The 13,217-nt window shown below is 38.3% G+C and overlaps 1 protein-coding gene across 1 annotated transcript in view; it reads left to right on the top strand.

The window, feature by feature from the left end:
* Window positions 1-13,217, top strand: part of DGKQ (diacylglycerol kinase theta) — a 98,615-nt gene that overhangs the window by 60,690 nt on the left and 24,708 nt on the right. The window contains exons 9-15 of the mRNA XM_033000993.2: window positions 839-1,062; window positions 1,896-1,986; window positions 4,655-4,709; window positions 5,866-5,927; window positions 6,180-6,330; window positions 7,169-7,207; window positions 8,869-8,984. Of these exons, the coding sequence (XP_032856884.2) occupies window positions 839-1,062; window positions 1,896-1,986; window positions 4,655-4,709; window positions 5,866-5,927; window positions 6,180-6,330; window positions 7,169-7,207; window positions 8,869-8,984 (738 nt within the window). The remainder of the gene's footprint in view (window positions 1-838; window positions 1,063-1,895; window positions 1,987-4,654; window positions 4,710-5,865; window positions 5,928-6,179; window positions 6,331-7,168; window positions 7,208-8,868; window positions 8,985-13,217) is intronic.

Below are 13,217 nucleotides of genomic sequence, written 5' to 3'. Positions count from 1 at the left end.
TCAGAATTTTGACAGTTTAAACCTACAGCTCATTAAGATTTTTATATTGATAGTGTGCTCAAAATCAACAGGAGTTTTAAAAATTCTTTGCAGTGTTCTTCCTGTCAAAGATTTTCAAGGAAAATCATACACAGTGCTGAAAACACTTTTAGTGAAAACACTTAGGAGTGCTACTCGCCTTTCAAGCACGTTTTATCAGGCTGCTGCTTACAATACCAGAGCAGTTCTTATATACAAGTTCTTATGAGTGACTCACTGGGCTGTATTCACCACAGCATCTGTGTTGGCAGAGGTGCTTTGGTCATAGGCCAGTAATGGTTGTAAAATTCCTGTAGCTGCTTGCATTTTCCAACAACAGCCCTTACCTTTCCTGTTCACAGGTGTGTGGGTTCAGGGCAGCCTTCTGAGAAGCTCACTAATTTTCAGCATCCCCTTAGTGCAAGAAGATTAAATATGCCAAATTCGGCACAATCAAGTGTAATTTACCATTTTCCTTGTAAAGTAAATTTTGCATGCAGTGATTATAGCTTTATTGATGCTGAATTTTTAAATTTGATCTATGGAGTTAAAATGACTGTTGCTTGACAAAAATACTGTGGGCTGTGTTCAAATCCAATGATATCTCAAATTTTCTTTTTGTAATTTCTACTAAAATTTGTTTTGAGAACTTCTCTCTTGTTTTGTTTTGTTTTTTTGCCATTTCTGTTTATCCACTGTTCTGTGCTTAAAACATATTAAAGGTTGGTTCTGTAAGTAAGTTATTTATAAATGTCTATGGCTATATAGGTATTAATGGTGTCTTTTCAAGAAAATGTTAATTTATCTTCCTGTGTTGTAGGAGGCTGCTTTGAGGGCATACTACATAAATGATGACCAGCAGGAGTATGAGCTTCAGACCTTTACACAGCAGGCACTATTGTCTGATGATGTTATCAACAGGAATGATGCTGCAGAGGACAGCAACTTGGGCTCAGTATTCCGCGAATCCACTCCTGAAGCTTGGGTCATAAGAGCCAAACCAAAGGATGAGGAAGTGATCAGAATTTATCCTGCCTGGCTGAAGTGAGTGTTTCCCTCCTTTATCCCAAGGTTATCCTGCTTCTCTACATTTGTCTTCTGTAGTCTAGCCTGGTGTTTCAGTTATTGAAGTCATACAAGTATAACAGAATGTAGTTTCTTCTTCTGTATTTCAGGATTCTTCAGTTTATTTTTCTGAATGAGTAATACACATATTATTCATTTCTGTGCCTAGAAATGTACTCATGGGTTTCTTTATATGCACAGAACATACTGTGAAACTTGTGCAGTTCTATTTTATTATATTATTTGGCCAAGAAAATGCAACTTTACATTAACTGAATCTGTAAACAAATGATAGCATACACATGTCACCTGAAAGCTTGATGGTTTTTTGGAAGAAATATTAAGTAGGAAGAATGTGGTGCAACTTCTGATGTGACACTAGGAGGAAAAATAAGGAAAAAGAATCTGTGCTATTTACAGCTGAGACAATATACATTTTAAGCATATTTAGCAGTGGAAGGAAGACTGGCTGGTGACCTATTCATTTCTGAAGAGCAGTGGGATAAAATTTAAACATTTGTTCATTTTACTAGAGCAACTACATTGCTAAATTTTGTGAAAGATGTGCAGGTAGTTTGTGTAGGAAGAAACTAATTTTCAGTGCTACAATTATAATGACCAGTTCCTTTAAATGAAAGTCTTTGCTTGTGTGTGGGGCTAATACTGCATCTGCCATGAGTCTCCGTGAACAACTTGCTTCAACTAACACAAATTTCTGCCTACCCCCACAGAAAATTTGCCACTTAGATAAAAAAGTACATTCAGGATAGTTCAACTGATTGTCCTAAAATAAGTATTTCTTTTCTCTTTAGGGTGGGAATGGCATATATTTCTCTACGAGTAAATAAGGATAGCACAACACAGACTGTGATCAAAGAAGTGCTTCCATTACTTGGAAGGCAGGTAAACAACAGATCATATAAGCATGTCCATATGTCACCTGAGTGACCCCAAAGTGGAGTGTATATATTCTTCTCTTTAGAAAAATTATAATCAGTCGATTCACAGTTAATGTTGCTAATGTTTGGTAGATGCCCTCTTGTGATTGATATGATGCTCAAAACTTTCTACAGTCTTGATGGTGGGCCCAGCTGCTCTGTACTGGAAGTTACCATCTGTCTTTCTGGGTCAAGCAGATTTACTTGTATGAACACAATGATTCTTGGCATGTAGTATATTTTTCCTGGTTCTTTATGTCTTGAGATATTGAAAATATACTTGTATGTAATTACACTGCCAATCTTAACTTGTTGGGAAACTGGCAGTCACTGTTAGGATCATCATGCTTGTCTCCTGCTTCTTTGCACTGCTCTGTAAAGGAAATCATAGAATATCTCAAGTTGGAAGGGACCCAGAAGTATTATCAGGTTCAACTCCCTGCTCCTCACAGGACTGCCTAAAACTAAACCATATGACTAAGAGCAGCATTCAGACACTCCTTGAACTCCAACAGGCTTGGTGCTGTGACAACTTCCTTGGGGAGCCTGTTCCAGCGACCAACCACTTTCTCAGTGAAGAGCCTTTTCCTAATGTCCAATCTGAACTTCCACAGATGCAGCTTCATTCCATTTCCTCGTGTCCTGTCACTGGCCACCAGAGAGAGATCAGCATCTTCCCCTCCACTGCCAGCCTTGAGGAAGTTTTAAACTAATATGAGATCACCCCTCAGCCTTCTCTTCTCCAGGCTGAACAAACCAAGTGACCTGAGCCGCTCCTCATAAGTCTTGCCCTTGAGGCCTTTCACTATTCTGGTCATCCTCCTCTGGACACACTCTAATAGTTTGATGTCCTTCTTATACTGAGGTACTCAAAACTGCACACAGGACTCGAGATGGGGCTGCATCAGTGCGGTGTAGAGTGGGACAGTCACCTTCCTCAGCCAGCTTGCTGTGCTGTGCTTGATGCACGCCAGGGCACACTTGGCCTTTTTGGCTGCCAGGGCACACTGTTGACTCATATTCAACTTGACATCAACCCAAACCCCCAGATCACTTTCCATGGGGCTGGTCTCCAGGCTCTTATCCCCCAATTTGTATTTATAACCAGGATTACCCCATCCCAGGTGCAGACTCCAGCACTTACTCTTCTTAAATTTCATATGGCTGGTGATTTCTCATCTCTCTAGCCTATCCAGATCTCTCTGTAAGGCCTCTCTACCCTTGAGGGACTCCACAGCTTCTCCTAGCTTAGTATCATCAGCAAGCTTACTTAATGTGCATTCGATTACTGTGTCCAGTTCATTTATAAAATCACTGAAGAGCACTGGCCCTAAAGTCAAAGTCTGAGGAAGCCCACTGGTGACTGATGTAACCTCATTTACTATAACTCTTTGAGCCAGTTACTCACCCATCATATTATGGACTTGTCTAGCTGTGTGCTGGACAGGTTATCCATAAGGATACTGTGAGAGACAGTATCAGAAGCTTTACTAAAATCCAAAACCACCATATCCACTAACTTCCCTTGATCAACTAGATGGGTGAACTTATCATAAAAGGAAATAAAGTTGATTAAGCAGGGCCTCATGAACCCATGCAGGCTATGACCAGTGACTGCATAGTCTCTCAAGTGTTTTTCAGTAACTCCCAGAATAACCTTCTCCGTAATTTTAGCAGGCACCGAAGTGTGACTGACAAGCCAGTAATTACTAGGGTCTTCCTTCTTACCCTTCTTGAAAGTTGGGACAACATTTTCCACCTTCCAGTTGACTAGGACCTCTACAGACTTCCTAGACCATTGAAAAATAATGGAGAGAGGTCCCACGATGACATTGGCTGGCTCCTTCAGTTCCCTGGGATGAATCCCATTGGGCCGTACAGATTTACGTGCATCCAGCTGGAGCAGCAAGTCTCAAGCAAGTTCAGGCTCATCTGGGAGTTTATCAACCCCCCAGTTACGGTCTTCCAGCACAGGGCTCCGGGGGTCCAGGACCTGTTGTTGGTGTTGAGGACAAAGGCAAAGGTGACATTAAACATCTCCACTTTGTCTACATCCCTATTTGTGAGGTGACTAACCTCATCAAGTAACGAACCGTTATCTCTGATTCTCTTTTTGCTGTTAACGTATTTTAAAAATCCCTTTTTGTTGTCCTTCACAGTACTGGCCAGCTTGAACACTAATTGAACTTTGACTAGAGGAATTTTCTCCCTACAATGACAAACAGCATCTCTGTAGTCCTCAAGGACTACAAGGAAGGACTCAAGGCTGAATGGCATCCACATTCTTTACCATGTACATTTCTTCCCACCTCATTGGAAATAATTAAATACATCTTGTAATGTTGTAGATGTCTCTGCTTTCCTTAGAGGATGATCTCTTTTCAGTCTGCCTGTCTTTCTTACAGTTGGTGCCAGGATAGCATGTCTTTTAGGAAACGTGTTAGTAGAATTTGCAAGTGTGCCAAGGCACTGGCAGTCTCAATCAGACGCACAGGTATGGAGGCATGAAGCTATAACATGCCCATTTCATTCAGCAGCTGGGGCTTGTGTGGTGTATAACAACATTAACGTAAACACCTGGCAAAATTGTATTTCATTCAGCAACTGCATTTACTCGTTGCATCTTTTGGCAGACGGAGTGTCTCCAGAATTTCAAACTGGTGGAAGTGCTTATGGGCAGTAAGCAAGGTAAGTGAAGGAGCACTGGCCAAAGGCACATCTGTAACTGATCTGCTAGGGTTTTTTTACGTTTTAACACAGTCACAGTTAATTTTTTACAATAAATGTATTCACAAATTAAAGTTCACCATCATGTTGAAATACTTAATCAGAAGCAATATTGGTTCTTTTCAGTCTTGTGTGTCCTGTGGGAAAATGGTTCCCTTCTCTTTTGTCATCATCACATAAAGGTTTATTGGTGGTTTCTGGTGGATATTGACACTTTGGCAAAAAGCTCTGTTTTGGGGAGCTGCCTTTAACTGACATAATTTTCTTAACTGCAGTTACTTAATAAAGATTAATTGTAAAGTTCAGTTGGCTTCCTTCCCTCTCTCCTCTTTCCCCCTAACACTGCCCCCAACACGAGCAAATCTGAGTCCTGAGATAGTCTATGGAGTATGTGTGTATGTTGTGAAGTACAGAAATATGCAGTCATACCATTGCTCAAGAGGTTGTGATCCTGGAGGAGGTGAACAAGTGTTCTCCAAGTTCACTTCCCTTTTTGCTTCATTATTTGTAAGGCTTCAGGGAGAGATAAATAAAGCCACTGAAGTAGTCTAACGATGCTCTGGCCACACCTGAGTAAATGTCTTTGTAGTTCAAATACTGGCCTGATACTTTACTTTCTTTGTGAGCATTATCAGTATGTTTTATATTCATGTAGACTTGTGAATGTCTTACCTTACCTGGTTGGTTTTGGGTGCTCTGTTGTAAAGCGTCATTTACAGCCTTGCTCTTATATGTGAGTTGTTACAATTGTTTTAATATTTTAATAAATTACAGAAGTTGGTTATTACTGTAGTTGTCAGGGAATGTAGTTTTAAACTCTTTTGTCAAACAGTTTGTTACCAAAGTACTGCTTGTCTTTTGAATGGCTTCAAGCTGTTTCTGCCTTTTTTTAAAAAGAGGGTGATGGTTAAGGCCTATGAACAAAATCAGAGTGTTCAAAGCACCTACGTGGTTTTTCTGTTGAATAATGTGTAGTTCAGATCTGCATGGTTCCTTATGTTAATGATAGTTATACACAGAACTGCAAATTTTCTCTAAGTTTTTTTTGTATTTTTAGTTTAATTGAGCCTGGTAATAAGGTGATTTCAAACATGATTAATGTTCTTTCTGTCTCTAGTTCAGCGCATGGTCTTGGATAATCAGGAACTGATTCTTAACAGACTCAAGGACATAAGAAAGGTAAATCTGAAAAAGAAACACGATCCTTTTTCATAGCAAGTGGGGAGTCCACCTTCTTACAGAAGAAGTAATCAGTTACCACCCCATCTGGCTCATCTGTAGAGAAGCTGTGCCTGGGCTAAAGTTTGTTTTTGTTTCTGATACTCTCTAGATGTAGAGGACTTGATTGCTAAGTTCAGAACTATTTGAGATTTTGTTTCACAATGTCTTTTTGCCAAATGTCACGTCATGTATTTTTCTTTGTTTTGGTAGACTTCAATACGTCAGATGAATCAAACGAGATTTTACATTGTGGAAAACAGTAAATCCATTGTACGAGTAAATTTATTTGTTGGTGGACTTCCACCCCAGCTTACCCCTGAGGAATACACAAATATTCTCAAGGATGAATTAGCTATCAAAAGTAAGTAAACAGGTGCATTTTGGGATATATTCACTTGTACAGAATAAAATGTTGTAGCATGTATTGCTCCTTTTTATTATTTTTTTTCTTAACATTTTCTGATCCTATTTGAAATACCATTCTGCCTCAAGGGGCTTTTTTAGTTAATTTTAACATGTTCATGGTTACATGAGAGATGTGACACCTCATTATGGACAGAATTATTATTACATTACTTGAGTTATTTGTGAGCACACCATTCTTTTTAGTGATAAAATATCACTTTTTAGAAGTGAACCATACATACCTTACACCGTTGTGCAATGCAGTTCAATTCCCTGTGCATGTGTGTTCCTCACCCTTATTAATCTCTGACATTTTTGTGTGGGCTGTCCTCCAGGTTATTCATGAACTCTGTGCCTGGCCATGGAGAAGTATGAGCAGTGTGTACACACACATATGGGCAAGCACTCAGTGAAAATAATATCTTTTTCAAAGAAGTGTAATTGATTTTTCATAATACCCTTTCAACCAACTTGTTCTATAAACTGTCAGGAATGTGTCATGCTTTTTGTTTCAGGAAACAAAGCATTTTTCCCAATCTTTTGTGTAATTTGAAGAGGAATTAAACTTTAAATGCCAGAAAGAATTCATAGTCACCTTTTATGAAAATCAGTTCAGCTTTTCTAACTTGCCAAGTAAACTTAGGAGAGGTAAAGCGTTAGCTGGAGGTTCTCCCTATATTAATATAACTCTCAATATTTATTTATATTATATTTATGTAACTTTAAAAAATATTTTAAATATTTACTCTAAATGTACCCAAGGTTTTACGTGTTTATATTTTTAACCTTTGCAGCAAATGTAGTATCTGTGAGTCACGTCTATCAAGCACAAGGTAAGCATTAAGATTTTTAGTCTTGCAAACAATGTCTGTTTTCAAAACTGCAGCCTAATACTAGCGGCTCGAAGCTCAGAGTATGTTAGTCTTATTGCATAAGCAAAAAGCCTTTTAGATAAAATGTAACAGATATTTATGAAAAGCAGTGTATTAGTGTTACCTTACTAAAAAAAATAAAAAGGTTTGCTTCGTGCTTTGTGTACCAGAAAGTGGTAATATTTCATCATAAAAACTAGTTTTGAAGTTGTACTTCAGCTGAGTAGTCTAACACCACTGAACTGTTAAAAAACCTTCAAGTGCTCTCTTTATTTTGACTTCTAAGATACTAAAATTTGGTACTGCTTTTGAACTTGATGGGATTGTGTCACAGTCACTGTCTCCTGCTACAGTAAGTGGGGGTTCAGTGGCTGAACGTCTGAAGGAAATCAGTACACTCATCTCTGCATTTATCCTTTGAGCTGTTGCTTTGCTTCCGCTGCACGAATTTTATTTCAGCAAGGTTGGAGAAACCATGAGGCTTCTGAGAGCCAGAGCAGCAGTGGCTCTGTGCAGCTGTAGTGCAGTGGTCAGGTGGAGATCTGCATTTGGTAAAACTTTAAACTGTGGAATTTATCTTTTGTACGTTCAGGTGTCCATATACGAGACGTTTCATGTCCTTTGTCAGGCTTAACTTTCACATCACTGCTAAATGAATCTTTCTATAGTGTGCTTTTGAAGACTGATGCATGCTTCCTTTGTGTGACTGCTGTTTCCACAAGGCTAGTTAATACTGACTTTTCATAAGGAAAACCATAAAGCTTTCAGATGTGCCTTCTCCTTTTCATATTTGTCAGTGGAGAACAGTTGTTTTTGTGATACTCTTCTCATGTCACAGCTTCATTTAACCAAGTTTACCTGCATGTGTTTTTTAGATATTTCTGCTTCCGTGTGATTTTTATTCTTCTTTGTGTTTTTTCACTTTCTTAAGCATTTTTATGTTTCTGATAACTTCCTGACTCTCACTTTTGGTTGCAGCCAGGTTGTGTTACCAGCTCACATCTCATATGCTGTCTGTTATGCACTTTGATCTTGTCCTGCCCAGTTTGCCTCCTCACGAAATATCTTACTTTAACTTGTCAGTATTGTATTTTCTTTTATCTTTCCCTTTTGTCTTCCCCAACTTCCCCATATAGGATCTAAATCAACATAAAGATCTTAAATTGATTCTCAAACCAAATGTTTGCTTGTAATAATTCTTACTGAGATACTGTCAATGAATGGAACTAGTGGATTTTTAATAATGAGATACAAAGTTAAACCTGATACCTTTGTCACTTCTACATTATGAGAATGGCCTCCTAGTTATGATAAAGAGTATGGAAATAGGCCATATTTCTGAAGCCCAAAGGAAGTCGTAAAATATGCATCAGTTCTGTGCTGCAGTTCTTGTCCTCAAACTGCTTTGCTTTAACAAAAATCTGGGATTTGTTTCGGGGTATGAAGAAAGGCTTGAAAACCAAAATAGAGCAATTCACTGATAACCAGCAACCACAATTGTTTCAGAGTAACTTACTGAAGAATGTCCTGAGTAAACTCAGTAAACTTTTCTGTGATATGATGATACTGATTTCCTAATAATAACATAAAATATAAAACAGAGTTCTGATGCCTTTTTACAGGTGCTGTTGTACTTGAAATTTCATGCTTTTCTGAAGCTGAAAGAATATATATGCTAGTTAAAGATACAACTGTCAATGACAAGCCTCTGAATGCCGTGGTGATTCCTGAAGTTAGGGTAAGAGATGGGTTTGAATTTAAAATATGTCTTTAAAAGAAAGACGACTACCTTAAGAATTTTTTATGCTGGAAGTAAATGAAAATAACATTTTACTCAAAGGAGCCGTGCGATGAGTTTCTGTAAGTAGTGTGATGGCAAAAAAAATATTTGAGAGACTGTACTTCATGTATATGATATACTGTGATTTAAGTCACTTGTCCTGTTACTGTTGAGTTGTCAGGAATAACTGTACAACTATAAAGGGGAGAAAAACAAAAGTATTTTTTTGTCCTCTTTATTTCTTTCAATGATCAAAAAGTTAGGTGGGGTTTTAGTTTTAGCTGGCGTGTCTTAAAATGCTTACAACAACTTCATTTGGGGAACTATATGTGTTTCCTTGCTAACCATGAGGTACAGTGCTACTGCTAATCTTCACATTTACAGTATCTTCATTTTACCCCATTCTGTAGAATAAGGAGTCTGACCTGTTTAAATTCTGCACTGCGGATTTCAGAGGAAAACAGTCTTTTTAAAGACTTAGTGCAAGAGCCCTTTCACAAATTCAAGGTTCATTCTGATTTATTAATTTTTATGATTATAAATCACTTTCATATGAATCAGTTGATTTAATAATAGGTTTCATGTTAACAAAGCTTCCTGAACAAAGTGATTTTTAACCATGATGATTTAGGTTCTGTCCAAAAGAGAGTGTAGCCATGGTTACATTCTGCTGAGCTGTTGTATATCTTGCCGTTACTGTCTTTCTGGAATTCCATTATGGCCAGTGAAGTGAGGGTCTTGGTTTGACTTCTTAGAACTTCACACAAGGTTGAAAACTTTAAAAAATACATAATTAGTGGGAACTATGAAGATGGGAGTATCTCAAGTTCCATAGCTGTAGTTGCATACTTACATGCTTGCTTTTACCATTCAGAGATTCCTATGCTTGTCAGAGTTTTCTGAAGACAAAATTATTTTTTTTTTATATGAGCAGATACTAGTGGCAGTACTTACATGAAACTGGCAAGATTAAAAACTATTCCCGCTCCAAAAAAAGTGAGACTCTTGTTCTTATGGGTACACAGGCATTATGTTTTGTGAGATCCTTAGAAACCAAGGTCCCCCCTTGTCCAACTAGGTTTCAGAGTTTCTTTTATCAGAAACAGAAGGCAGTATAAAGATGGGACTGCTTTTGGATTCCTGTTTTTTGATGATTTTTAGCCAAATGCATTATGAGCCTGGATTTCGTGCACAGTGTGTGAAGCTGAACATACTCCGCTCTGTTGACTACGTGTGTCTGGTTTTCTGACACTAGATACATTTGAAGTGAACTCCTTGATGCCAGGAAAATACAGATAATGCTATCTGTTACCTGATGCAAGATATTTTTAAGAAACTCCAGTTCAAAGGACTGCTAGGGATTAATTTCTAATACGTAAGAAAAAGAGAGGGGCTGTGCATGTGCACATACATTTTGTTTCCATTTCAGCATGTATTGTTTATATTTGGTCATCTCACTGAAATGAGCCAAGAGTTAATCTAAATAATACTTCAAATTTTGTTCATGTGTGCTTTGGCCACCCAGTTTATGCTGATCACTAATTATTCAGGGTAAACTGAGTGATTGTTGACTTTGAGTAGTTATTGGACTAGATGAACTTCTGAGGTGCTTTCCAACCTAGATTATCCTTTTATCCGGTGATACTGTTAGCCTTTGTTTATACTTTATATATGTGACCATTTAAATACAGCACCAGAAAATACTTATACAGGAACTGAGCACAATATTAAATTTATGCTCTGTGTGACATTGCCCTTGTGAGTGAAGTACAAGGAAATTGGGAGTGAAGGGCTAGTGTGTAGTCTCTGTAGAAGAATGGATGATATAACAAAGGCCACGGTGTTCTGGTTAATGAATGATTTTTCCAAATTGCAACTTAAATAAAATCCCAAACCAGGCGAAACAAAACAACCCCTCTTAAAAGTCAGTAAAAGCACAGAATTAAATTTGTGGTTAGCAGGGTGTTAGTCCCTCATTTTCCCAAGGTGAGATTCACTTACTCTGTGTCTGATACACTTTCTAAGGAGGAGGCCCAGATCTGATTTTCATGGTCAGGTCTGCTGCAAGCAATTCAACCTCTTATTATCATTACTGACAAGTTTGAATACAGAATCAGTTTGCATTAACTGCTTATTAGAAAGTCAAGCAATTAATGGGATCAGATGTGTTGATCTGTTCTGCTGTTTTATGATCTCAGGTCTTTAAGAATTTAATCAAGTACTTTTTGATTTCACAATATTAAAATAAATTAAAATACTCTCTTCGATGGAGTATGAAAAAAAATACAGTCTCTTACAAAACTGTTTAGCTGCTGTCTGTAAGGACTTGCAGGGGCAGTTTGATATCACTCTTTGCTAGCATGTCAAGGTAGAAGATATTTCAGGGCTGAATCTTTGAATTAAAGGTTAATTTATCAGAACTCCTTTTGCAGTACTTGCAAAGAAGGAAATAAGCAGGGAGGCTAATATCAGCACAAGGGTGACAAGTTTTTGTGGCTAATGCCACTTACCAGTGGAGTGCCCTTGTGTTGTACTGCATTTAGTTTCCTTAAGAGTAGTAGAAAAAGATGTCGGAGTTTCCCAAATGAGTGAAACTTTCAATTTCATTCATTCCACTATTTCTTCACACAAATGTGTCCAACTTAAAGCATGATAGTTCAGTGACCCTCTTAGACAAAACACCATGAAAGGTTACTTTCCACCCTTCTTCCACTGCTGCAATTCCCCAAAAAATAAAGCCTTGATCTCCTGCTGTGTTGACTCAGCTGCTGCTCTGGTTGTGTTGAGACACCTGGCACATTATTCCTCATCAGATGCAATGATTCCTTTCTGGCCAGGGTGGAGGAGGTTTGTGCTTGGGGCACATGGGAGGTGCTGCAGGCGGCCCCCTTGCAAATGTTGAATTTTACTTGTTGCTTAGAGATATTTGCAGTTCCTGGAGACAGCCCACCACCCTGGAAGATGCACCGTGGTTGTCGTGCTGGCAGGCCTGTGGCACGGAACGCCTTGTTCTGCTTTGTCGTGAGATGTGATTACACAGTGCACTCAACAGAAAGGGGATTAGTGTGGATAATAAATACCTTGCCCCAGCCTGAAGCTGCATTGTGCTAATCCTGACAAATTAGGCAATTCACAGTGACTGTCAGAGTGTCTAAATCACACAGCCTCCTTCAGCTGTCTCTAAGAAATGAGCAATAAATTCCTTCCTGAATGCCAGCCAACACAAAACCCCTCTGCAGATTTCACTCCTCAATCAGAGCACTGAAGCCAGGGCTAAAGGGGGAAGGGAGTCCTCAGGCTGAGTCACACATCCCTGTCTGCCCAGTAACAAACTCATTTGTACATCTCCACTGGGGTTTTATTAAGGCATTAAAAAAAATTCTGCAGCATAAAAGTGCTACCCTTGTGGCTGTCTGTAATTGTAACGGAGCATGTACTTTTCAGAAAGCAGTTCAGCAGCCCTGCTCTGCTGTACAAACTGTCATAGAGTTTTTAACCCCTACTGAAAAATAATTTCTTAGAAATTGGTGTTTATGTAGGGATTTAGCCATGCTTCTTTAAGTTTGAGGAAGAATGATGATGGGAAGAAAGTTAACTGTAAGGCTAAGCACTTTCTAGAATACTTTTGTATTCAGTGCATTTAGTCGTAAATAGGTACAGTTAGGGATTTACATTAGAAGATACTGGAACAAAGATGGTTCATCTTGAGGGATAGTACTGCACAGTTTACACTGCATACAGATATTTGTTAGCTCCAGGCATCCTCTGCAGCTGCTTGTGAGTCTTAGTAACATTCAGGGTAAATGTTTAGCTTTTTTTTTTTTTTTTTTTTGATACAATATTGAAAATTAACAAATTTAGATGGCAGTTTTGTAGAAACTGTAAATACATATTTGCAACAATATATATTTACTTGGGTAAGATCTCAGAGGACTTTCCAAAACACAGCTGTGCTTTTAAATGCCTTGGAGATTACCATGTCTCAAAAATCCTTGCAATTCCCTCAAGTTCCTTGTGAATTATTTTAGTTACTTGTTTTTAAACCCAGTGTGTTAGAACTTGCCTGTAAAAGCAAGTAATATAAAACATGTGTTCAGCATGTCCCTTCTAAATGTCCAAACCCAGTATTTTTAGAAACTGGTTTCCTGAAGAAGGTAATCAGATGTACTTGTCCACATTCAAGTAAGGTAT

Source organism: Tyto alba, unplaced genomic scaffold (assembly GCF_018691265.1).
Source record: "Tyto alba isolate M040663 unplaced genomic scaffold, T.alba_DEE_v4.0 Super-Scaffold_13, whole genome shotgun sequence".
Taxonomy (NCBI): Eukaryota; Metazoa; Chordata; class Aves; order Strigiformes; family Tytonidae; genus Tyto; species Tyto alba.
Note: the sequence above shows the minus strand (reverse complement) of the source record. Positions and strands in the feature narration are given on the sequence as shown.